A 26,270-nucleotide genomic window follows, 5' to 3' on the forward strand; every position below is an offset into this window, starting at 1 on the left:
TGAGACAAGACACCAATGACAAAGGTCAAACAAACATGTTTATCAAGAACCAACATTAACAATTTCTCCCCTGCCCTCTCCCCCCCCCGCCCCCCCCCCCCCGGCCAAAGAAAACCCAAAACTATACAATCCTTAAATACTATGGAAATGAACACAAAACTGCTCCCTGTAGTGAAAAAAAAGTGATTTCACACAAGACTGCTTCCTGCAGGGAACAAAAATTGATTTAACACAAAGGTACAGACATTACTGGCAATGAAGTGATGCCAGCCCTTAATGGGTCTCTGCTAAACATTTCCTCCCCTTCCCTTCAACCCCCTCCCATGTCTGCTGCTGCTCAATGAGTCCTCAGAGTATACAGCAAGGCTGCTAGAGGGCTGCTGTGTTGGGGAGCCAGACAATGCAGATAGCATCTCAGGACTGCCTGGATCAGATCTTGGCCTGGAAGGCCCGGCTTTGAACTGGGGCACCTCATCATCTGTGTCACCAGTCACTGGTGAGGTGTCAACTGTATATGGAGCATGATTGGCAGTGAGTGGTGAGATCTGGAATGCTGTCATCCTGAGGAATGACACCACCTCACATTCCGTGGAGCCACTGACTCACCAGTTGGGCTGGGCCTTAGCAATCATGTCTCCCCACATTTTGCTGGCCTGCTTTGGCACTGTCACTTGGACAGTGGGGAACACAGAGAATATGGAAGCATCACTTGGTCAAGCTGAAGCAAAGCTTGTGCCTGTGATGTGTCCGAGTCTGTGGCATGATCAACGTCACGTGCCACACGCTCTGGAACTCCACTGTCTCTTCTGACCTCTCTGTGTGGGCATTGATGGCCTCGCTGGACTCACGACTTTTAACGATAATCTGCGATGCTGCCTCCGCAACAGTCACAGTAAGTTTGTCAATGCTCGCTGGGATCCGTCCTAATGCATCCATCAGCTCACGGTGCATTCCTGTGGTTTCCCTGCATATTTCCACCAGGTCCACTTCCACGTCTGCTTGTCTTTAAGCAGAGCAACTTTTCCAACTCGCCATCCGGAGAGCTGGTCTGCGAGATTCCACCCTGGCACTGCCTTGCTGTACGCCACTGGGACCAGGAGCTTCCAACTCCTGAAACCCCGAGAGATCCACCTCGTCCCCAGATGAACTTAGCCCCAATGAGGCAACTGCTGGGCTGCGACGTTCCACAGGAGCAATCCCCTCCCCTCTGTCATCATCTCCACCATATCCTGACATGGAGGCATCACTCGAGGGATGCGGCGTATCTGGAAGCTGAAAACAGCAGGGGAGGGGCAGGGTGACATGAGGAAGGTGGCATTGCACATGTTCATTTGAAGGGCTGCCGCAACTCATAATATCTCTCAATGCAGTATCTTGAGTCTTGCGATCCATTTATATACCCTGACTACCCGGCAACTGCCCGAACTGGGACTCCGATTAGGGCAGAGACCCTCTCCTCCACATCCGTGAATGGGATTGTTTGAGGCGGACCCCCGCCTGTCCGCAGCTGCTCCCTTCTATTATGGGAGTGTTTGGACTGCAAAGAGAAAAATAGGAAGGGTTCAGACAGGGTTTCTCTGTTGTTGTGGCACATATGCCTACCAGAGGACAAAAAGTGATACTGTGTGAATGTTATTGTTGCTTCGGTTCAATCTGTTTGGATGTTGCATGTGCTATGTCCGTATTTGTTAGCAGATTTGAAGCATCTAACATGGGGGGCAGTAAGTGATCTTTCAGAAAGGCATGGCAGCAGTTGGAGTATATTGCGAGGACTAAGTGAATGATACAGTTAATGTGCATGGATCATTAAAAGCTAATGGGTGCTGAAGTAAACCTTCATCTTTCTTGTACTATAATAGCCACTCCACAGAGTGTTGAGTGGGACCATATGCATGACAAACTTCACATAGTGTGTGAGATTAATATTAGAAGTCATGGAGGCATAAGAGATGCAAATGGTACTCACCGTGACCACCTCGTAAGGTCGTAAGAACTTTTTGTGGCACTGTGTGCCGGTCCTGGGCACAGTGTCTACAGCAGACACCTCCTGCGCTCCCCCAACAAGATGGAGTGAGGCCCACCTCCTCTCCACTGCGTAGACTAAGGCGTCACCTGCCTCGTGGCTAAAGCACCTGGCACATTGCCTTCCCTCCTGATCCACCATCTCAGCAGAAGTGGCTGAAGTAGGTCGGTTTTTATGCGAATGCATGCAGGAAGCTGCCATGTCTTGCATTAGCGTTTGCAACCAGAAAAGAAAAAAAAATTCAATGCGCATGCACAAAATGGCCGCCTCCTTTAGCGCCAAAAGTTTCGGATCGGGTGCACTGTCGATCGTGCAGCACCTGACTTAATGCCAACGCTCCTCCAGATGATTTTTTTGCCGAAACTTTCAGACGAAAATGCAAACTATTTTCAGGCGCAAAATTTTACATCCCGCCATGATTAACGCCCCGAAATCCCAAAAGCCGAAAATCCAGCCCCAAATGTGTGATGTTATATGTCTCTGAAAAAACAAGGACAAGCTTCAAAAGCCAATGCTTGGGCAAAAGAAACAGAGGTAGAATTTCTATGAAGGTTCCCTAAATCTCTCATCTTAACTTCAGTGAAAGATTAGTGAAAATGCTGAAGAAGCAGTGTAAATATGAGAAAACACCTATAGAAATTCTTCCCCACACTTTCACACAGCTGCAGAAGAAGCTCATTTGTTGCAAGGAAAAGAACCAAGAAATAGGAAGTAAATTGCAGCCATCGACCCCTGATGGCATCCATTCCGCTTCTGAAATCGACTTTCCATTAATGGCGCCTATTATGGCAACTCTGTGCGTTACCCGGCCCTATTAAATTGTGCCGGTCTGATGATGTCATCAATGAAACGTTTTCAGCCAGGATATATAAAGGAGCCAAGGCCATATTGCATTTAAAGGTTCATCTACAATTGTGCAGGCACTGCAGCATTGGAGTGCTCCAAACACTTGCATACATGACTGCTTTGAGGCAGAGGGCTGCACACAGGTTCTTAGATGACTCCCTCCATATGCTTGTGGAGGGAGTAAGAGCATGTGGGGAGGTCCTCTTCCCTGCTGATGGGCGGAAGAGACCTCCCCAGCAGACCAAACGAGACTGGCTCCAAATAGCAGAGGATGTTGTCAGGAGGATGTGGGTGCAGTGCCAGAAATGCTTCAATGATCTCATTAGATCAAGAAAGGTGACTGCAAAGCCACACTCAACTCATCCTGCTGGGCCTCTCATTACATTCTCATCAATCTGCCTTCCCAAGCCTGCTCCTGCACATCCTTACTCACACCAACATATCTTGCACATCCACCCATCCCCCTCTCTATCTACATTATCACATCCCTATCTGACTAACCATCCCTCACACTCGCCCTTATCCAATGCAATCATACCAACTAACAACACACAAGGAGGCCATTTGGCATTGGCATGACACTCCCTCACAGTCATCCTCTAAAGATGTTACTCATCCATCCCTTACACTCATTCCATCACTCTCACTCAAACTTATCATCTTTGTTTCCTTGCAAAAGGGGGAGAGGGAGAAAACTGGAGGTGGCTTGCCATCATTGGCCACCTTAACTGCAATTTCCTGCATCTGCAGTTTTTTCCTTTATTTGTCCTATTTATTTTTGATCTTTTTCTGTGCAACTTTCTCATGCCTTACTTAGCTATTTTCACACTGTTCTGTTCCTTTATTGTCTTTTTGTTGCCTCACTGAGATTAACATCATCCACCTGTTGCTACTCTTCAGTTTTTATGAAAACCTTTTTGCTGACATTTAACCCACTTACCTTTCTCTGACAGAGGTTGACATTCTTGATTCTTTAGGCTAGAAATTGCATAGCGCCCCGTTTGGGGCAATAAAGATTTGATTCTGCTGGGAACTTTCGCTTTAGCGCTCCAAGAGGGAAATGGAGCGCCAAATCAAGCACTACCACTTCCCTTGGAGAGGGGCGGTATCGGCAGAGTGCTAAGCAATGCTGTGTTGAATGGTTCCTCAGGCTGTGTCTGTTGGGCGACAGCACCTGCGCTACATGCATAGCAGCCTCAAGCACTCAGACTGCAGGGCTAAGCAATCGTGGGACCATAAGAAAGCAGGAGGCACCATAATGGGGACATAAATAAACTTTGCCCTACATGACCACCACTGTCTTTAATTAGTGCTCCACATGTGGCCAGTCGAGGTCACAACACCTCCTGCAGTTGCCGTTGTTCATGCCTGGCGATGCTGCAGGGAGCGGGAGCAAATATTGCATCCGTGGCAGTAACGGGGCGTTGCACGCCAGATGGTGCCATGATCTCTGGGGCGCAAGAGAGCGAGGTGGTAAGTTTTAGAGCCAGCGCAAACCCACCAGGGAAGTTTGCGGGAGTTGGTGCCGTGTTACCGCCCCCTGGTGACGCTAATGGGAGGCGCAAACCAGGCCAATTTCTTCCCGTTTGTATTTATCCGTAGTTCTGCCCTCCCAACCTTTGCTTTATTTATTCCGATCAAGTGGGTTCACTTATCTTACAGGTTCCAGTTCTGACAAAGGGTCTGCGCCTGAAGTGTTAACCTGACGTTTCTATTTACAGATGCCAAGAGATTTGCTGAATACTTCCAGCATTTTGTGCTTTTAGTTCAGATTTTGGGCATTTCCAATTATTGTTCTTTGTTATTAACTGGTCAAGGTTACCCAGAGGTATTTGCCATGAGCCAAATTAATTGTAACCTTCAAAAGAACTAATCAAACCATTGGTCAGAGCTAGCTTAAATAGTTTACAGTGCACAATCTAAACATCTAATTAAGGAACTATTGATATGAGAAAAAATTTGGTGATGAAAATCACTGGTCAATTGCATGCTTTTCCAAATGTAAATATTGGAGGCTTAGACTACACTACCCACTTAGACTCGGGCTGTGCTAGAAACTTAAGAATCCTTCTCCAAAGTCAGAAGCTGTGTCTGTTTACTATTCAAACACCCAAGGCTGCACTCCAAGATGCTGTTCTGTGCACATACAGTTAGTTAGCAACTTGCGTTATCACGAGGCATGTGTTAATACTGTAATAGCCTATGCAGCAATTTTGTTTGTTTGTTTGATGGGGTAGGCAAAGTGGCATTAATTATGAGGAGACATTTCTGCAACCCAAGTAATGCTTTCATAATGCTCTTAAGTGTCTGACCAGGCGAGTATTCTGTTTTCAGAGGAATGTCAATAATGACATGCTTTTTACATTGAGGGAACACATAAATTAAAGAATAGTACCTTCATGTTGATATATTGTTGCTAGAAGTGATCTCGTTTTACATCTCTCCTGATTTTCATTTCCATTGAAGTCAGTGAAAATCGGGAGAGATGTAAAATGGGTGGCTGAATCGATATTGCCTGTTTTGCAGTGTCGCCCAAAGTCAAAATTATCTCCAGTTTTTTTTGAAGAGCAGTTACAGTTGTTATGCAAGTGGACATAGTAATAATTTTGCACACAACAATGTTTCACAAACAGCAATGAGCTGAATGATTAGTTAATCTGTTTTTTCAAGTGTTGGTTGTAAATGCAGGATTTTTACCAGCAATTATGATTTAAGTTGCCATCAAATTATTCCTATATTTAGGTTAAAAAGCAATATCGGTAGAACTGTATTTAACTTTGTTTCAGAGTTGTGGCAGCAGGATGTACTACCATCTTTTACTTTTTTTCCTTATGAGAATTGCTAGTGGAGATGAGGCCAGCACTTGCTGATAGATTCTCGTCCACTGTCCACTTTGTTTTTGATTAAATATTTGAATATTGGTTTATCCTCATATATTTTATGAATATTCTTTAGCTGGCCTGCTTTTAAATGGTGAATCCCAAAGACATTTACTATAGACCCAATAAATGTAAGTAAACGTTAAGTAATGTGAGTTTGGATTTTTTTTTCAGTTTTTCGTGCATTTGACAAAGATAATGATAGCTATGTCAGCATGAGGGAATGGATTGAAGGACTATCAATATTTCTCCGAGGGACTTTGGATGAAAAGATAAAATGTAGGATTATTTATGCATTTGTTGAATGGCATAAAAATGTATGTGAATGTTTGGATGCCAATTAATAAAGACTAAAGTTATTTCTTGATTTATTTTGATCCAGTCTGTTTTGAAGTTTTTGATCTAAATGGAGATGGGTTCATTTCAAGAGAGGAGATGTTTCACATGCTCAAAAGCAGCCTAATCAAACAACCAACAGAAGAAGACCCTGATGAGGGAGTAAAAGACTTGGTAGAGATAGCACTGAAAAAGATGGTGAGAAAACTGTATAAAGAATAAGACATGCTCTTCTATTTTTTTTCTAAGGAGCAACCTCTACACAATACACTTCCAGTTAGCTGTTCCCTCGGGCCTTGTAGGAATGAAAATTAATGGATATGCCTTTTTCATGCCTTAGGGCAAAAAATGTACGCTACCCAGTAATGAGAGAGATCACACAATAAAACCTCCAATGTTGTCTCATCATGATGTCTCAACATTTTAAAGGATGATTTTTCCTTCGTGATTTTTCTCAGTAAATCTGACCCAGTCCAGAAAAGTGTAGGGTATGCTCCAGAGAAAAAGGAAGAACCCTCAAGATAGGTAATATGTCTGCTTTTACACATGAGTGGAAAAGGAAGAAGATTCAGTGTGTGATTTTTTTTTTAAACTCTCTTTATTGCCTTAAAACATCAAAACATCTCCAAGCATTGGCACAATTAATTACATTTCCATTGCCCAGTGTCAGCCGTGGCTCAGTGGGTAGCACTCTTGCCTGAGTCAAAAGGTTGTGGGTTTATGTCCTACCCCAGCGACTTGAGTACAAAAATATAGGGAGACACTCCAGGGCAGTACTGAGGGAGTACTCCACTGCCAGAGCTGCCGTCTTTCGGATGAGACGTTAAACCGAGGCACTATCTGCCCTCTCGGGTAGATGTAAAATGGCACTATTTCAAAGAAGAGCAGGGGAGCTATTGGCCAGGTGTCCTGGCCAATATTTATCCCTCAACTAACATCACTAACATAGATTATCTAGTCATAATCACATTGCTTGCTGTGAGAAAATTGGCTTCCGTGTTTCCTACGTTACAAAAGTGACTACCCTTCAAAAGTACTTCAATGGCTGTATATCACTTTGGGATGTCCGGAGGGCGTGAAAGGCATTATATAAATGCAAGTCTTTCCTTTTTGTTTGCCATTACAAATCAGCCATTCTGTCAATGTGAATCTGTTATCGAAAAAGCTATTCAAGAATTGGAATGCATCTATAGGACATTTGATTATAAGACAAACTATGTTAGTCTAATCTTTTATAGATTATATTGGGAAGGCTACATTGTTTGCAGATGTGTAAACCGTACCTTACAGTAGAAACCATTGAGTGAAAAAGACCAAGATGATTCTGACATTTAAGACTCAGCTTTGAAGGGAGACTGATAAAAATTAATTTATTTTTGTTAATTAGACGATTAAAGGATTGTTTTCAAAAGCTGAGATGAATTGATAGTTTAGTTGGAAACAAGTTATTTGATATGAGCACGCTGAACTAGAGAATTAGTGCAGAATTAACAAATCTCAAGCAAAATTTGTGTTTGAAAGAATTTTTTTTCCACCAGAGACTAATGGATATTAATACAATGTTGATTAGATCCTTTTTTTAAAAAAGAACTGGATTGAATAGAATTGAGTTACAGGAACATGTACATGTAGCAGTAGATAACAATGTGTAACTTCTTACCTTGAACATGTAATGTTCAAGGAAGGCACTGAGCAAAACGTAACGATAGATATTCTGAAGACTTGCTTGATCTACCTTTTGAGGGAGCACAAATTTTGCCTCTCCTTCCCGAAGGAATAGCCTTTCCTTAAGAGATGAATGGGTTGGGTAGAGTACATGATAGTTGATTAGGGATGTTCTGTGAAAGAAATGGGTTGATTAACCGGATAGCCTTTTCTCATTTCATATTCTATGTTCTTAACTATACCAGAATTGCATTTTATTATTTTTTATGTTTTAATTGAATTAAATTTTACGGTTCGAGTGTCAGCTGTTGGTAGCACTCCTGACTCTGACGCAGAGGATTGTAGGTTCAAGTCTCACTGCAGAGACTTCATTGAGGTTGACATTCCTGTGCTAGTGCTGAGGAATTGCTGTACTGCTAGTTGGGACGGGCTCGACAGGCCGAATGGCCTTCTGCTGTGCTGTAACCATTCTATGATTCTATAAATAATATGTAACTTAATTTATTTTTCCCAGTTCTAGAAAAAAAAAGAACAAATAGTATTTTCTAGCTTTTGAGCAAGATAGAAACATGTAGAAAAGCCAAGGTTTTAACCTGTCACATTGTTTCTATTTTTTTTTTTTGTTTTGCCATTTTTCTTGTGTCTCCTTCTTCTGAAGACATTGACTTATTGCTGCGAATCTGTTCCACAGATATGTTCATCACTGAGACTGACTTCGATCTTTGAAACATTGTCTATCTCCATCACTATCTCATTGCCAACACAGCTGAAACTCTCGGCCATGTCTTTGTTACCTCAAGACTCAACCTTGCCAACATCCTCCTCACTGGTCTTCCGAGCTCCACTCTACATAATCTCCAGCTCATCCTGAGCTCCACCACTCACATATTGTTATGCACAAAATCTCCCTCACCTATTATCTTGAGCCTTGATAAACTTCATTGGCTCCCCATAACTCTGTGCATCAATTTCAGAATCCAAATCCTTCTCTTCAAATCCTACCATGCCCTTACCCCATCTTACTTTTGAAACCTCCAGTCCTATGGCCCCAATTTTGCCCATCACTGGGCACCGTTTTTTTGGCGCCCAGTGAATTATTTGGCGCTGAAGCTCAGTCCAAAGATTCCCCAATGTCGAGGCACCGGCGTCTTTTACCAGCGCCAGAATGTTTGCCGCCAAATATTCTGGCACTGGTGTACCTGTAAAAGAAGGTTGCGCGCCATTTCTGTACATAAGGCTAACTTTCCCCACCAACAGAATTTTTTTAAACGGCGTAGAGACCCTGGAAGCACCGTAGGAAAAACCCTTACCTACAGTTAGAGAATCCACACTGGCCCGCTCGTATCCCTGGCCGAAGGGACTCCCTGTATCTTACAAATAAACTTTAAGGTAATTTAAAAAACAAATATCAACTATATGTAGGTATAAAATTAAATATAAATATAAAATGCTTCTGTGATAAAAAAATAATGATGGCAAAAAAAGAAAAATTCTTTACTTTTTTCCATCGATGTTCTCACTGCCCAAAATACTCCAAATAGTTAAGGGAAACCTCCAAAAATGAAGAATTGGCATACCAATTGAAGTCGCCTTCTGGCATCCAGTACAGCTTTCTCCCCATTCTCCTGGACGTTGAATGCAGCCGCTACTAGCCCCAGGCCGAAGGTCCTCCACCCACGCGGCCCACTGCTCGCCCAGGCAGAAAGTCTGTGCACAAAAGACAGTGCAAGACACTCCAGGCTCAAAGTGAAGCAGCAGTGATCTCTAATAAAAGTGGAATATTACATTGAAAAAAATAATAATCCCACCACAAATCTTTTTATGTTTTATGGAGTATTGGAGTACTTGGGTGCAAAATACATAATTTATATTAAATATTCCCACGACAAATCTTTTATGTTTTAATGGAGTTTTGGAGTATTGGAGTGCTTAGGTGGACAATAAGACTAAGTTGTTCATGGATCCAGACTGGGTGAGGGTCACTGATACATGCACCATGGTACTTCGTTGCATGCATCAGTGACCCAGAACAAGGCAGAGGTACTGGAACCTGCCCTGTATCATTTAAATCAATAGGTTGCAAGGGGTGAGGCCATTTTACATTAGGTTTCTTGTAATCTTTATTAGTGCAGCATTAAAAAATGAAGTGCAGGAATCAGGTTAAAAGTCTTAAATTAAAATGTTTATTAAACATTTGTACAGCACAGTTGTAATTAGTTTGACTTTACTTCAGTTTAAACCTTCATAACTTTATTTAAAACCGTGGCAAATTTTACAAAGAACAATCAACTAAAGCAACCAAAAAACAAACAAGACATCTATCCTCTTCCTTAGCGCTGTGCGCCAATCCTGCCTCAGTAGATGCCGCTACCCCTGCACGTGCCTGTAGTTGCAGACTTCTGTTTCCTTGCCCCCCACACCCCCAAGTGTAATCTGCTTCTTTTCCGGCGCGGCGTTTCTTGATGCTGGGCTACAACAGGGACAGAGCCAAAATGTATCATAGTGGAATGCCCGCGTTCGTCTTCGTAGTCAACCTCAGCCTCAGGATCAACCCTTGAATTTGTTGCAGAGTGGAAAGCGCTCCTCGCATTAAGGACAGCCTGGGTGAGCCCCCCTATTGCCTATACTATCTCGTTCAACCATCCCGAAAGTCTTTCAACTCTGGCCTTACCCCACCAAAGTCATCCAGGAGCAATCAAGATTGTTGGATGTTCTCCCCGCTCATCCTATGTTATCAGGGTCCAGTGTTTCTGCATCAGGTCTGGAGTTCGCCCTCCTATGACTTCTCGCAGGTGTGACTTGCTGCGACACACTTGTACCCGCAACCTCAGACGTCACACCTAGAAAAGTCCTCTCGCTTGATTCACTCATGAAAGGGCTTGGACTCCTTGAGGAGTTCAGCATCTCCAAATCCAGGGCAACCATCTCGTCGTCTATGACTTCTTGCTGCCCATCATTCTCCTGAGTTGGAATATCTGGCATGGCGTTTTCTTAAACATTCTCTCCTTCAACTTCAGCACCTCCTGATGCTTACCCTCTGCGAAACAAAAGATAGATGCTTGGTTTGCAGCATAGAGGAAGCAGAAGTGTGGGAAGCACACGCAATACATAACATTTAGCCAGCCCAGACTATGCAATTTGCAGGGCTTATCCTCTAATGGAAAACTGGGCCCAGCTTCCGCATTAATTGTTGGTCTTTTCCTGTGACATCTAATCATTGACGCTATCCTCTGCTCCATGGTTGTTAGTTGCAGCCTACTTGGCGGACCTCTTCCAGTTTGTGACCGTTCTCGGTTAATCTGTGACACCACCTTCTGCAAAGATGCAAATGGAACTTTTTAAGAGAGAGTCCTTCTGAACACGCACCCACACACGCACACGGATCACATTTACAGATGTTTCTGCAGTGCATAAATATACATATATTTAAAAGCCTAAATAAATGTAAGTTTGCGTATTACTTACTGTAAAGTCCTTACTCTACAGTATGAAACCACACGAGGCACATTCTGGGGACAAGGTCACTCTGTGACCTTAACTCTTTATTCACAGGACTCCAAAGACAATGACACTGTGTGGGACCTCCCTTTTTATACCTGTGTGATCAGGTAAGGAGTTCTCCCACAAGTTCGCCCCTTGTGGTCAAGGTGTGCATCAAGGTTGAGTATATACCGTAATACAGTGGTGGTACATTGTGGTTACAGACATGACATCACCTCCCCCGCCCCCCCCCCCCCCCAAAGTCTTATTGGGATCATAGGTTTAGTCTTTTTCAGGTGGTCTACGCTCCCTCGTGGAGCGCCGCAGTTGGGGCTCTGGTTGTTGGACACTGACGTGAGTGTCTGTCACCTGTGGTGATTCCGGCCTGTCCGGGCTGACCGCAGGGACTGTGCATTCTTCTGATTGCTCTTGTTGCTCGTTCACTGGCGGTGTTGTGAGCTCCATGTCATGGTCTTCTTCAGGTTCTTCCGTGTCGATGCTAAACCTTTTTTTACTTGGTCCAGATGCTTACGACATATCTGACCATTGTTGAGTTTTACCACGATGGCCCTGTTCCCCTCTTTGTCAATTACAGTGCCCTCAAGCCATTTGGGCCCCATGGCGTGATTGAGAACAAATACAGGATCATTTATTTCTATACATCTCCCCCTCGAATTACGGTCATGGTACTCGTTTTGCGCTTGCCCTCAACTATGTCGGTCAGGACTGGGTGAATGAGGGACAACCGAGTTTTGAGTGTCCGTTTCATTAGTAGCTCTGCAGGCGGGACCCCCGTGAGCGAGTGTGGTCGGCATCTATAGGCCAGCAGGAGACGCGATAGGCAGCATTGTAGGGAGGGTCCTTGAATCCTGAGCATACCTTGCTTAATGATTTGGACCGCACGTACCACCTGGCCACTGGAGGCCGGCTTGAACGGCGCAGTCCTGACATGGTTGATGCCATTGCCCAACATATAAACTCAGAATTCGTAGCTTGTGAAACATGGGCCATTATCACTAACCAGGATGTCCAGCAAGCCATGGGTTGCAAAGATCGCACATAGGCTTTCCACGGTGGTGGATGATGTACATGAATTCAGAATGATGCACTCGATCCATTTCGAGTATGTATCTACCACAATAAGGAACATCTTAACCATGAACGGGCCCGCGTAGTCAACATGAATGCGTGACCATGGCCGGGTGGGTACACATCGTGCACCTGCGAACACACTGTTCCAGGTCTGAATCAATTCCAGGCCACCAAACGTGTGACCGGGCAATGGCCTTCATCAGCACAATGCCTGGGTGCTTGCTGTGGAGTTCCCTGATGAATGCCTCCCTGCCCTTCTGCCCCATAGTAGGCAGTCGGCTTGGATGGAGAGCTCATCCATCCGTCTGTGAAACGGTCTGATCTCCTCAGGGCATGCTCCATGTGCGGGCGCCCAATCCCCAGTCAGGACACATTTCTTAATCAGGGATAGGAGGGGATCTCTGTTTGTCCAGATTTTGATCTGGCGGGCTGTGATGGGGGAACCTGCACTGTCAAAGGCATCGACAGCCATGACCATCTCGGCGCTTTGCTCCGCTGTCCCCTCATTGGTGGCCAGTGGAAGCCTGCTGTGCGCGTCAGCGCAATTTTCAGTGCTGGGCCGGTGCCGGATGGAGTAATCATAAGCAATCAGCGTGAGAGCCCATCGCTGTATGCGAGCTGATGCATTGCTATAGATAGCCTTGCTGTCTGACAACAGGGATGTTAATGACTTGTGGTCCGTCTCTAATTCACACTTCCGACCAAAGAGGTACTGATGCATTTTTTTTACACCATAGACACATGCAAGCGCTTCCTTCTCGACCATCCCATATCCCCATTCTGCTTGAGAGCGCAACCTGGAGGCATAAGCCACAAGTTGTATTTGAACCTCACCATTGCCCTGCTGCAACACGTACCCAACCCCATAGGACGATGCATCACATGTCAGAACCAATTTTTTACAAGGTTCGTACAGGGTCAACAACTTGTTTGAACAAAGTAGGTTTTGCGTCCGATCAAAAGCCCGTTCCTGACAGTCCCCTCAAAACCAATCGCAACCCTTACACAGGAGCACGTGTAGCGGCTCCAACAACGTGCTCAAGTTCGGCAGAAAGTTCCCGAATTAGTTCAACAGTCCCAGGAATGAACGCAACTCCGATGTGTTGTAGGGCCTGGTTGCTCGTCGAATCGCCTCTGTTTTGGATTCGGTGGGCTGAATCCCATCTGCAGCAACCCTCCTGCCCAGAAACTCAACCTCAGGAGCTAAGAACACACATTTAGACTTTTTGAGTCGCAGGCCTACCCGGTCCAGTCAGCGTAGCACTTCCTCCAGTTTGTGGAGGTGTTCCTCGGTGTCTCGACCCGTGATGAGGATGTTGTCCTGGAATACGATCGTTCCAGGAATGGATTTAAGCAGGCTTTCCATATTTCGTTGATCGAATGCCAAATGGGCACCTGTTATAAACGAACAGTTCCTTGTGCGTGGTGATGGTGGCCAGTAGTTTAGATTCGTCGGCCAGTTCCTGGGCCATATAGGCTGAAGTGAGGTCCAACTTGGTAAACAGCTTGCCGCCTGCCAGCGTGGCAAAGAGGTCCTCCGCTCTCGGGAGCGGGTATTGATCTTATTGGGACACCCGATTGATGGTGGCCTTGTAGTCGCCACAGATCCTGACAGAGCCATCTGCTTTTAGGGCGGGAACGATGGGGCTCGCCCAGTTGCTGAATTCAACAGGCGAGATGATGCCCTCTCTCAACAGCCGGTCCAATTCGCTCTCGATCTTTTCCCGCATCACATACGGCACTGCTCTTGCTGGCGTCCAGGGTGATGTGTATCATGACTTTAGTGCCTTTGAAAGTCCCAACGCCAGGTTGGAATATTGAATCGAATTGTTGAGGGACTTGTGAGCACGAATTTCGCTCCACAGATGACATTGCGTGAACATCCCCCCATTTCCAGTTCATCTCGGCTAACCAGCTCCTCCCCAACGGTGCGGGACCATTGCCCGGGACAATCCAGAGCGGCAGCCGATTCACTAACCCATTGTGTGTGACAGTCAACATTGCACTGCCTAGCACCGGAATGATTTCTTTAGTGTAAGTCCGTAATTGTGTCTCAATATGTGCTAATTTGGGTCTACTGGCTTTAAGTGGCCATCGCTTCTCAAATTGCTGAACGCCCATGAGTGACTGGCTGGCCCCAGTGTCCAGCTCCATGTGTACAGGGATACCGTTTAATAAAACCTTCATTATCATTGGTGGCGTTTTGGTGTATGAACTGTGAATATTCGCCACATGGACCCGCTGAACCTCGGCGTCCATCGATTTGCCCCAAAAATCATCCTGCCTTAAAGAACCCTCTTCTGGTCCATCCGCCTCGTATATTAGTCTGGTTGCAGACTTCCTGCAGACAAACTGTTGAAATCTGCAAGATCTAGCTGAGTGTATTCCCCCACACTTCCAGCATGAGTTAAAGTTTCCATTGTTGGGAACAAAGGGACTATGGCCAGGCATTCCGCGCTGACTGTCCTTTTGACTGCTCTTAAGTATCCTATTAGTGGGTGTCAATGGCCCAATCCCGGGCCGCATTGTCCACTGTGATGGCGTGAATGTCCGGCCATTGTCTCTGTTGAAGGCCTACTCTGGGATCTATTGCTGCCTGGGGAGTGTCGGACTGCCCCTGCCTGCCTGCGGGGCTCTTGAGTCGCATTGATGATGTTGACTCCCTGATTCATCGCCGCGTTAGAGGCAGAATTGCACGCGCATATATTATTTTCATCTCTTCCTTCCCCGCCATGAAAATTTGAGCCACCAACGGCGCCGCTTCCAAGGTCAAATCCTTGGTCTCGATTAATTTGCGGAAAATTCCCGCATGACCGATGCCCTTGATAAAGAAGTCCCTTAGCATCTCCCCCCTGCAGGCGTCTGTGAACTTACAGACGCTGGCCAAACGCCGGAGGTCCGCTACAAAGTCCGGTATGCTCTGTCCTTCACGACGTCGGTGGGTGTAGAATCTGTGTCGGGCCATATGTATGCTTCTCGCCGGTTTGAGGTGCTCCCCGATCAATTTGCTAAGTTCTTCAAAGGTTTTGTCCACCGGCTTTTCGGGTACTAGTAAGTCCTTCATGAGCGCGTATGTCTTTGGTCCGCAGCTGGTCAAAAGATGAGCCCTTCGCTTGTCGGTCGCTGCATCCCCCAGCCATTCTTTCGTAACGAAGCTTTGCTGAAGCCTCTCGACAAAATCGTCCCAGTCTTCCCCAACACAGTACCGTTCCTCTGTGCTACCGGTGGCCATTCTCGTGTGTCGTGAATTCCCGTTTCTCGTCGCCAATGTAAAGTCCTTACTCTGCAGCATGAAACCACACGAGGCACATTCTGGGGACAAGGTCACTCTGTGACCTTAACTCTTTATTCACAGGACTCCAAAGACGATGACCCTGCGTGGGACCTCCCTTTTTATACCTGTGTTATCAGGTAAGGAGTGTCTCCCACAAGTTCACTCCTTGTGGTCAAGGTGTGCATCTAGCTTGAGTGTATACAGTAATACAGTGGTGTTACATTGTGGTTACATACACCACACTTAGTCATTGCTTGTCTGAGGTCCTGCCACTTTTTCAGTTGCGCACCTGTTCTCGGGGTCATGGACATTCCATTAAACTCGACTGCGACCTGGTCCCAAACTTTTGTGAGTGCAGACGGTTTAAGCTTATTTTTACCGAAGCTCCTCTTGTTTTCAAGAACTCCCTATCTACTCTCGATTAAGTCTACCAGGGGCCCAATTTCTTCCGCTCGAAATCTCTTCACTCATACGGTTTCCCCTTCTCTCTCCCTGGTCCTTTCGACTTCTCTGCGCCCTTCCGTTGCAGCCATCTCGTGAACGAAGCTGTATTTCCTACCTGCGAATCTACCTCTGCCACCAATGGATTCTCAATGGTGATCCACATGCTGTTTTTTTTTAAATACTTTCTACTGCGCATGTGCAAATGGGTATTATTTTTCTTGTGTGCATGTGCAGTTGGTTTACGGAAAAAAAAAATGTCATGCCCAGTGGGTTAAAAAATATTTTTTTTTTTTTGAGTGGGAGGCGCATGCGCGATTTTTTTTCATCGCATGCGCTTTGCGGTTTCAGCGCACGTTGGATGCTCCGCCCTGCAGATTCGGATCGGGTAGTGTCAGCACCAGAGAGTGCGCATGTGGTGAGAAGACTCTGCATTTTTATTTTCAGCACTGAGGGGCCGAAAAAAAAACGGACGTCCAAGTAAGTGAGCGCCATTTTTCTTCTTTAGGGAAACTTGGGCCCTATGTCCTTGCCCACAAACTCCACTTTCCTAATGTTTTAGTCTGTTCCACATTCTCCCTATCTTCTGCTCTACTATATGTGGCATAGCTGTCTTGCTCCACATTCTGGAACTCCTTCCCCACACTCCTCGTTGCTATAGCTCTCCACACTTTGAAGAGCCTCCTTAAAACCTGTCTCTTTCATGGTGCTGTTGGGCACCTCCCCAAACCCTTTCCTAAATCTGCTTAGGTCTAACCTGCAACAATGAAGTGCCGTGGGATGATTTGCAATATTAAATGCACAATGTAAATTTAATTTGTTGCTTTTAATTTATATTCGTATAGTTTCAGATGCAGTATATTTCCTTTCCTTCATTCTGTAAAAACAAAATATAATCTCAGATCTTTTAGCAGTCATAATAAACTATCTTTTTGTCTAGCATGGAATGTTTTGTTTCCTGCATGACTTTTTCCCGTTTTAAAAAATGTTTGCTGTTCATTAAGATGAAGGGTGCCAGTGTTGAAGAATGAAATACATTGGCGCCGTAGGAAACATAAGGGGTTCATTTCTGTGGGGGTTCTCCCGCTCATCCACTGTAATGACAGCGGAAGACAGTTTAGAGTTTTTAGGAGGTTTCTACAACTCTTCCACCAAGGTTTTAGTATCAGCAACAAGCACTTCCAAGTCAGGAGAGCAGAGCCAGATAACTAGTAAAGCACCCATTCTTCTCCCTCAACCACCTAGTACTCCAATTGGAATTTCCAGTTCCTACAACACTTATTTTTATAGCCTCTAAGTATGGTTGGCAATTTGTGCCAAATTGTGAGCCTATACTGACTAAGAACTGGCTTCTAACTGCCTAAATAAATCTTTTGTAGGACCGTTACAGTTGGAAGAGGGTGATCAATGGGCTTGATTTAAACCAAAGTGCTTTTAAAGGTGAATGGACAGTGTGGTAATTTCCTAAACCATCCAATTGCTCCCTATAGTCTAAATATATACTATATGATGAAATATTGTTGCAAAATGTGTCCTTTTCATTACTAGGACTATGATCATGATAACAAAGTCTCATATACAGACTTTGAGAAGGCAGTAAAGGATGAAAACCTCTTGTTGGAAGCTTTTGGACCCTGTCTACCAGATACAAAGGTAGGTTGCTTGATGGCCCAATTTAAATGTTGTTAAATTGTTATATATAATGCATTATCACTCCATCTCCAACATTGTTTCGGACTGTAGTCAAACGGTGCAATATAATCAAGGCATGGAATATGATGGTCACTAGTGTGAAAGAGAAGCACATATAAGTCAGGCGTTGACAACCATTTTCCAATATAAGCTTCGTGAAATGTAAATTCTGAATTGGCATTGCATTTCAGAATATACATTTGTTCATGGTGACAAATGAAAATCAGATTTGGAGATTAATCTGATCTCATTTTGCCACTATAAGTTATATAATTATTAAGGAAGTGTACTTCTACACAGTAAGATACCCCTTCCCCTGTCGAAACTGTAACAACAGACAACATTGAACATAAGAACATAAGAAATAGGAACAGGAGTAGGCCATCTAGCCCCTCGAGCCTGCTTCGCCATTCAACAAGATCATGGCTGACTTGGCCGTGGACTCAGCTCCACTTACCCGCACGCTCCCCGTAACCCTTAATTCCCTTTTTGGTTAAAAATCTATCTATCTGTGATTTGAATACATTCAATGAGTAGCCTCAACTGCTTCCTTAGGCAGAGAATTCCACAGATTCACAACCCTCTGGGAGAAGAAATTCCCTCTCAACTCGGTTTTAAATTGGTTCCCCCGTATTTTGAGGCTGTGCCCCCTAGTTCTAGTCTCCCTGACCAGTGGAAACAACTTCTCTGCCTCTATCTTGTCTATCCCTTTCATTATCTTAAATGTTTCTATAAGATCACCCCTCATCCTTCTGAACTCCAACGAGTAAAGACCCAGTCTACTCAATCTATCATCATAAGGTAACCCCCTCATCTCCGGAATCAGCCTAGTGAATCATCTCTGTACCCCCTCCAAAGCTAGTATCCTTCCTTAAGTAAGGTGACCAAAACTGCACGCAGTACTCCAGGTGCGGCCTCACCAATACCCTGTACAGTTGCAGCAGGACCTCCCTGCTTTTGTACTCCATCCCTCTCGCAATGAAGGCCAACATTCCATTCGCCTTTCTGATTACCTGCTGCACCTGCAAACTAACTTTTTGGGATTCAGGCACAAGGACCCCCAGGTCCCTCTGCACCGCAGCATGTTGTAATTTCTCCCCATTCAAATAATATTCCCTTTTACTGTTTTTTTTTTTTCCCCCAAGGTGGATGACCTCACATTTTCTGACATTGTATTCCATCTGCCAAACCTTAGCCCATTCGCTTAACCTATCTAAATCTCCTTGCAGCCTTTCTATGTCCTCTACACAACCCGCTTTCCCACTAATCTTTGTGTCATCTGCAAATTTTGTTACACTACACTCTCTCCCCTCTTCCAGGTCATCTATGTATATTGTAAACAGTTGTGGTCCCAGCACCGATCCCTATGGCACACCACTAACCACCGATTTCCAACCCGAAAAGGACCCATTTATCCCGACTCTCTGCTCTCTATTCATGCCAATACATTTCTTCCGCGTACCTTTATCTTCTGCAGTAACCTTTTGTGTGGCACCTTATCGAATGTATTTTGGAAATCTAAATACACCACATCCATCGGTACACCTCTATCCACCATGCTCGTTATATCCTCAAAGAATTCCAGTAAATTAGTTAAACATGATTTCCCCTTCATGAATCCATGTTGCGTCTGCTTGATTGCACTATTCCTATCTAGATGTCCCGCTATTTCTTCCTTAATGATAGCTTCAAGCATTTCCCCCACTACAGATGTTAAACTAACTGGCCTATAGTTACCTGCCTTTTGTCTGCCCCCTTTTTTAAACAGAGACATTACACTAGCTGCTTTCCAATCCGCTGGTACCTCCCCAGAGTCCAGGGAATTTTGGTAGATTATAACGAATGCATCTGCTATAACTTCCGCCATCTCTTTTAATACCCTGGGATGCATTTCATCAGGACCAGGGGACTTGTCTACCTTGAGTCCCATTAGCCTGTCCAGCACTATCCCCCTAGTGATCGTGATTGTCTCGAGGTCCTCCCTTCCCACATTCCTGTGACCAGCAATTGTAACGACTTAAAACTAGCAATTGGAAACAGCAACACCTGGAAACAGAAATGACAGAAAACATTTATCTGGTCATTATCACATTGCTTTTTGTGGGAGCTTGCTGTGCGCACATTGGCAGCTGCGTTTCCTATATTACAACAGTGACTACACTCCAAAAGTACTTCATTGGCTGTAAAGCGCTTAGAGACGTCCGGTGGTCGTGAAAGGCGCTCTATAAATCCAAGTCTTTCTTGTCAGGTGATTCTATTATCAGGAGTACTTTTCTCATATTTCTGTAAACTTTGCTTTCCAGTGTAGAACTCATGTAAAGACTCAATTTATAATTCACCAAGTAGTGCAGCTTTGGGAGTATTTTAAGAATGTAGGTAGTTGCAATTATACTGTTAGCTGACACCATTCTTAAATTGGGGAACATAGAGATTTTCCCATTCTTATTTAAAGCATGCATGGAGTTCTGTCATTGGTCCCTACTATTAGTGATGTTTCTAAAGTTAGAAAAGAGCTGTCAGGATAGAAAGCTTCTTTCTATAATAAGAAACTTAAAAGATATTTAGTGGACTGACTTTATTTAACTTATTTCTAGTGGTTCAAGATTGTAATGCTAAATTTCAGGGTTCTTAGAAATTGGGAATATTGTACCATATAATTAAAATGCTGTGGTACAAAATGTTGTGCTAGACCAGTGCCAAAGCTACAATATAATTTAGGGATTAGTGAATAAAGGCAGACTTGATATACAGAAGTGACTGGCACAAGAAAAAAATGTATATAAAGCTTGAATGATAGCACAACATACTTGTGTTGTAATGATCTGACAAATTGGTTGAGTTTCACTTTTGTGCTTAATGAAATCATTGAAATGCACAAAGTGCATTACAGATTGTTAATACTGTCCCACTCCCGATTTCTTCTATATATAATGCCACCTAATGTAAACTGTAGCTTTTGACACACAAATAAAATATTACAACAAAATATAAACAAAAATTATGTGACATGAAAATTTAAAGATACAGTATCAACTATAATGATGGCACTGGATAACTGGCAAAAACTGTATCTTTTTGAATTAGTGCAAAACTATTGGGTCAATAATTATGCTTGTATCTCTTTCTATAGAATGCACTCGCATTTGAGGAACAGGCCTTCAAGAAATCCAAGGGTGAATAATTCTTGTTGATGCTTCTGTAGACTTCATCGCCATTGTATTCATAATGGTCAACTAAACTTTTACTTCATCATTCATTACCAGTAACTTAAGCACTAAGGAATGTGTTAAATTGAACTTTGTGCAATTGGTTGTGTTTTTCTCACTTATCAACTGTATAAAATAGTCTTCCTGTTGCACCAACTCACAACCAGTCACCTTTGCATTAATTACATGGAAAATGAGTGGTACAATACAGAAAATGCATACGGCAGCAGTAAATTGTGTTTTTATAAAAACATCTACATGTTCAAGTTAATAACAAGAATTGAGATTGCAAAATAAATTATCTCAATTTTTCTTGTTTAAAAAAAATTGCTGGAGTTGCATTGGGAAGGGCCACTTTATAAAAACGTTTTCATAAGTCATTTTCTACAATATTTGCAGGGCATTCTTGATTGCTTCAAAATTTGTGTTACAATTTTTAAAAGGATAGAAAGATACCTGTTTTTATATGTTTAAGAAAAAAGAATATGTACATTTTATGTATAAAGATAAAGATGTTTAAATTTGATTATGGGCTATGCACCCCAACATTGTAAACTTTCACCAATGCCATTTTTGCCTATATTGTCTGTACAATTAAGTGATAGCATAAACTCACTACATTGAATGTGTAATCTTACTTTTTAATGTTAGTAATTTGATTTATTTTGTTTACAAGGGTATATGTATTCACAAAGGATTTTGGATGTGAAATTGACTTCAATGGAAATGAAAATGTAGCGGGTTATAAAACAGTTGTTGATTCTATTGCCCATGACCAATTTCATTCCCTTCGTCTCTCATCTCTCCCTCCAAACTGGACTGCATTACGTGGAATTGGGATTTTCAGTATTGCAGTAATTGTTTCCATAAATTGATTATTTAGTTGAACTTTTATTTAGAGATTCTAAATGGAATTATAGAAGGGAAGAACGTATTGAGGAATAGAAGGAAAAGTATATCTAATCCAATAATTGTAAAATTCAGTCGGTGAGATTTTTGTCTTCATTGTGCTTCGGGAAAGCTCAGTTCACAGGGGCAAAGAGCAAAGGGGGTGGAGACCTGTTATGTCAAGTCTTCATCCCCAACATGAAGCCCTGGCATTTTTGTGGACAACCACAATTGGGTGTGACTGAGCCTGTGCCTCCAATAGGTGCAGACCCAGTGTTAGTATTAAAATGAGGTGGGAAGTGGTATTCTCAGCCCTCCCACCTCCCTTTCTAATGCATCTGCCAATGGGGCACCCAAACACTGATGTTGGGGGCCTCTCCACTGGCACTCAAAGTTCCAAGGCCGATGGCCATGAGTGGAGTTGCAAGTGTACAACTTCCCCCGCCCCACCCCTACATGTTTCTGCTTTCTCCTCCTAGTGCAAGGTCCTGCCAGATACACTGTGCCTGCCTAATGCTCATCAGTGTGGGAATATTTTTATTTTCTGGAATGTCTATTGGATCATCGTGGTAACTCTTGCAAAATGTTGTTCACTGTACCCTTATTCATTTTTGCTAATAAAGGCAAGCTGGATGCACAATATCCTAGTCTATTGTGTCTTAATTTCTTGGGAATTTTTAATCAGCTTTAAATTATATAAATGCTGTTCAAAAATGTGAACTGAAACTGGATGCACATTTACCTGCAGTAATTCTTTGGACTGTTTAAAGTCCCATTTCATGGAGGTGTGCTTCTAACTTAGTTATACTCACTGGATATGAAAACCTCAATGATTTTGTATAGAAACATAGAAACATAGAAAATAGGTGCAGGAGTAGGCCATTCGGCCCTTCTAGCCTGCACCGCCATTCAATGAGTTCATGGCTGAACATTCAACTTCAGTACCCCATTCCTGCTTTCTCACCATACCCCTTGATCCCCCTAGCAGTAAGGACTTCATCTAACTCCTTTTTGAATATATTTAGTGAATTGGCCTCAACAACTTTCTGTGGTAGAGAATTCCACAGGTTCACCACTCTCTGGGTGAAGAAGTTCCTCCGCATCTCGGTCCTAAATGGCTTACCCCTTATCCTTAGACTGTGACCCCTGGTTCTGGACTTCCCCAACATTGGGAACATTCTTCCTGCATCTAACCTGTCTAACTCCGTCAGAATTTTATATGTTTCTATGAGGTCCCCTCTCATTCTTCTGAACTCCAGTGAATACAAGCCCAGTTGATCCAGTCTTTCTTGATAGGTCAGTCCCGCCATCCCGGGAATCAGTCTGGTGAACCTTCGCTGCACTCCCTCAATAGCAAGAATGTCCTTCCTCAGGTTAGGAGACCAAAACTGTACACAATACTCCAGGTGTGGCCTCACCAATGCCCTGTACAACTGTATGTTCACCTTTCTGCCACTAACTATAAAATCTAGATAAAATGTTTAAAAACTACAATGAAAGAATTATATTTCCAAATTAGAAGTGAATATAACATTTCAAAGTTGCAATACCATATATTTTAAAATACTGCTAAATAATTGATCTATTGAACTGGTTGTAAAGTCTAGCTAAAAGGAAAATGCTGAAGTCCAAAAATAATTTTATTTAAACAGGTTTATTTTTTTATTGTTCATCTAAAAGCAGTTTGCATGGTGGATATTTTCTACCGACTAAGCAGCTAAATGGAGAGAACATTAATAATCATTAGCACTAAATTACATCATTCCCCGAAGTTTGTCAGTTTATTTCAGGGATGTGCTTATTTACAACAGCGAAATGTTCTGATTGGATCTCCTTGATCACATGACCTGATTGCTGATTGGTCCCCTTGGAGGATAAGACACACCCAGCAGTTTCTCTGGAATGTGTAATTAGAACCTCCCTACCTACATAACCAGTGACTTTGGAAAGTCTAATTCAAGCCATTCTGACTGCCCACTCCAGATAGAAGAGAGCTCATTTGGAATAAACTGGGCTTACTCTCACAGGTTAAGACCTTCTCCAATCCCTCAAAACAAGTTTCTGCCCCCAGACCCCATCTCTTTCTTCCCCACCTCTCAAAAGTTCCTGACCTGCTCCCCCTGTCTAAGTTCATCCCCTACGGATTCATAACCATCTCTTCGCCCCCATCCCTGAACAAGATCCTGACCTTAACTGCTCCCCCTCCCCCATACATAGGACATTGTATGTGGGTCATGGATCGTGAACAGGTTTATTGGGTATGAAGTGAACAGTGACAGTGTCATGACTTCCAGATTTCATCCACTCCAATGATGTCACTTGTCACACATGCAACGAGCTATTCGAGAAATTAACCAGGTGTAGGGGGAGGACAGGGAAAATGTGGTGCGGGTGTGAAGGGGGTGGGTTTGGAAGAACGTAATCGGTCTTCCCTGAATTCCCCCTCTGTTCTCCTCCCACCGTGTCTCTCTCTGCCCCATTCTCCCCCCGCCCTCTCTGCCCCATTCTCCCCCCCCCACCCCTCTCTGCCCCATTCTTCCCCACCACGCCCGCCCCTCTCTGCCCCAGTCTCTCCCCTCCCTGCCCAGGTCTCCTCCCCCATCTCTCGCTCTCTCTCTCTCTGCCCCGGTCTCGCGCTCTCTCTCTCTCTCTGCCCCGGTCTCGCGCTCTCTCTCTCTCTCTCTCTCTCTCTCTCTGCCCCGGTCTCGCTCTCTCTCTCTCTGCCCCGGTCTCACTCGCTCGCGTTCTCTCTCTCTCTCTCTCTCTCTCTGCCCCGGTCTCGCTCGCTCGCTCTCTCTCTCTCTGCCCTGGTCTCGCTCTCGCTCTCTCTCTGCCCCCTCTCTGCCCCAGTCTCGCTCGCTCTCTCTCTCTCTGCCCCGGTCTCGCTCGTTCTCTCTCTCTCTCCCCCTCCCTCTCCCTCTCTGCCCCGGTCTCGTGCTCTCTCTCTCTCTCTCTGACCCGGTCTCGTGTGCTCTCTCTCTCTCTCTCTCACTCTCTCTGCCCCGGTCTCGAGCTCTCTCTCTCTCTCTCTCTGCCCCAGTGTTATGTAATGATGTGTGTATCGTCCCAGTACCTTAATGTAATGTAAGTACTATGCCACACCACAGAGGGTGCTGCGGTGGGAAACCCTGGTAGTACCTGTAACAAGGACTATATAAGGGTGACCATCACACCTGGGAGGCACTCTGGAGTTGAACAATAAAGGACGAAGGTCACAGCAGTTAGACTTACACCAGACCGTGTGGAGTCAGTGATTTGTGTGCTACATACACCATATTGGCAACGAAGAAGCGGACGAACTCCACGCAACCATGGCTACTCTGTGCTCGCTAAAGGATTTTACCGTGGGCAATGATTGAGAGGCCTTTACAGAAAGGCTCGAGTACTACTTTACAGCAAATGACCTGACGGAGGACACATACGCAATGAGAGAGAAGCGTAAGGCGATATTGCTCTCCAGTTGTGGAGATGAGGTTTACTGTCTCGTCAGGGATTTGCTGGCACCCGGGAGCGCCAGGGACAAGTCATACGAGGAGCTGACTGAACTCATTCGTGACCAGTTGAAACCGAAGGAGAGCATCCTCACGGCCAGATACAAATTTTACCATCACTGCAGACTCGAGGGCCAGGATATCACCAAATATGCTGCGGACCTCTGGAGACTCGCGGCGCCGTGTGATTTTGGGGCACACCTTGATGAGGCTTTGCGGGACGTTTTCGTTGTGAAGGAGGCCCTCGTGGCCAATCCCCATAAGCTGTTAGCCACGGAACCCACAGTCACTCTGACAAAGGCCATCGCCATCAGCCAGGCACATATGACCTCGACTTGCAGCACCAAGCAAATAATCCACAGTCTCGAACCCGGCAGGCACTGTCCACAGGATAGCGCCCACCACGGACAAAACTGCAGAACGTGGCTCTGCCCGGGGCAGAGAGCATAGACCTCGGGATCCTGGAGCTCAGAGTCCGCTGAGGGGGGCCAATCAAGCAGCACCATGCTGGCGCTGTGGGGGAAGCCATGGGGCTCACCGGTGGAGGTTTGCGGAGTACACGTGCAATACCTACCACGAAAGGCCACCTTCAGCGTATGTGTAAAAGAAATCAGACTCACCATGTGGCTGAGGAGATGGGGGATGATCCACTGTTCAGCGAGGAGCATATAGAAGAAGATGAGGTGTTGGGACTGTATACGTGCACCGATGATTCGCCCCCAGTGATAAGTGAAGTAAAAATCAACGGAGTCCCAGTGAGTATGGAAGTGGACACTGGCTCGGGTCCGTCGTTGATAAGTCGGAGAACTTTTGATAAACTGTGGATTAACCCAGCTGCACGACCCAAGCTGGTCCCGGTCACGGCGAAGCTGTGTACCTACACCAGGGAACTGATACCTGTTCTTGGCAGAGCGGAGGTGCAGGTATCCCACGGGGACGAGACGCACGCTTTACCTT

The 26,270-nt window shown here is 44.6% G+C and overlaps 1 protein-coding gene across 1 annotated transcript in view; it reads left to right on the top strand.

The window, feature by feature from the left end:
- clxn (calaxin) overlaps nucleotides 1-22,462 on the top strand; it is a 47,808-nt gene extending 25,346 nt beyond the window's left edge. The window contains exons 3-6 of the mRNA XM_070880921.1: nucleotides 5,923-6,027; nucleotides 6,131-6,282; nucleotides 17,585-17,689; nucleotides 20,859-22,462. Of these exons, the coding sequence (XP_070737022.1) occupies nucleotides 5,923-6,027; nucleotides 6,131-6,282; nucleotides 17,585-17,689; nucleotides 20,859-20,909 (413 nt within the window). The 3' untranslated portion in view covers nucleotides 20,910-22,462. The remainder of the gene's footprint in view (nucleotides 1-5,922; nucleotides 6,028-6,130; nucleotides 6,283-17,584; nucleotides 17,690-20,858) is intronic.
- The last annotated feature ends 3,808 nt before the right edge of the window (nucleotides 22,463-26,270 follow it).

Source organism: Pristiophorus japonicus, chromosome 5, assembly GCF_044704955.1.
Source record: "Pristiophorus japonicus isolate sPriJap1 chromosome 5, sPriJap1.hap1, whole genome shotgun sequence".
In the NCBI taxonomy this organism is placed as follows: Eukaryota; Metazoa; Chordata; class Chondrichthyes; family Pristiophoridae; genus Pristiophorus; species Pristiophorus japonicus.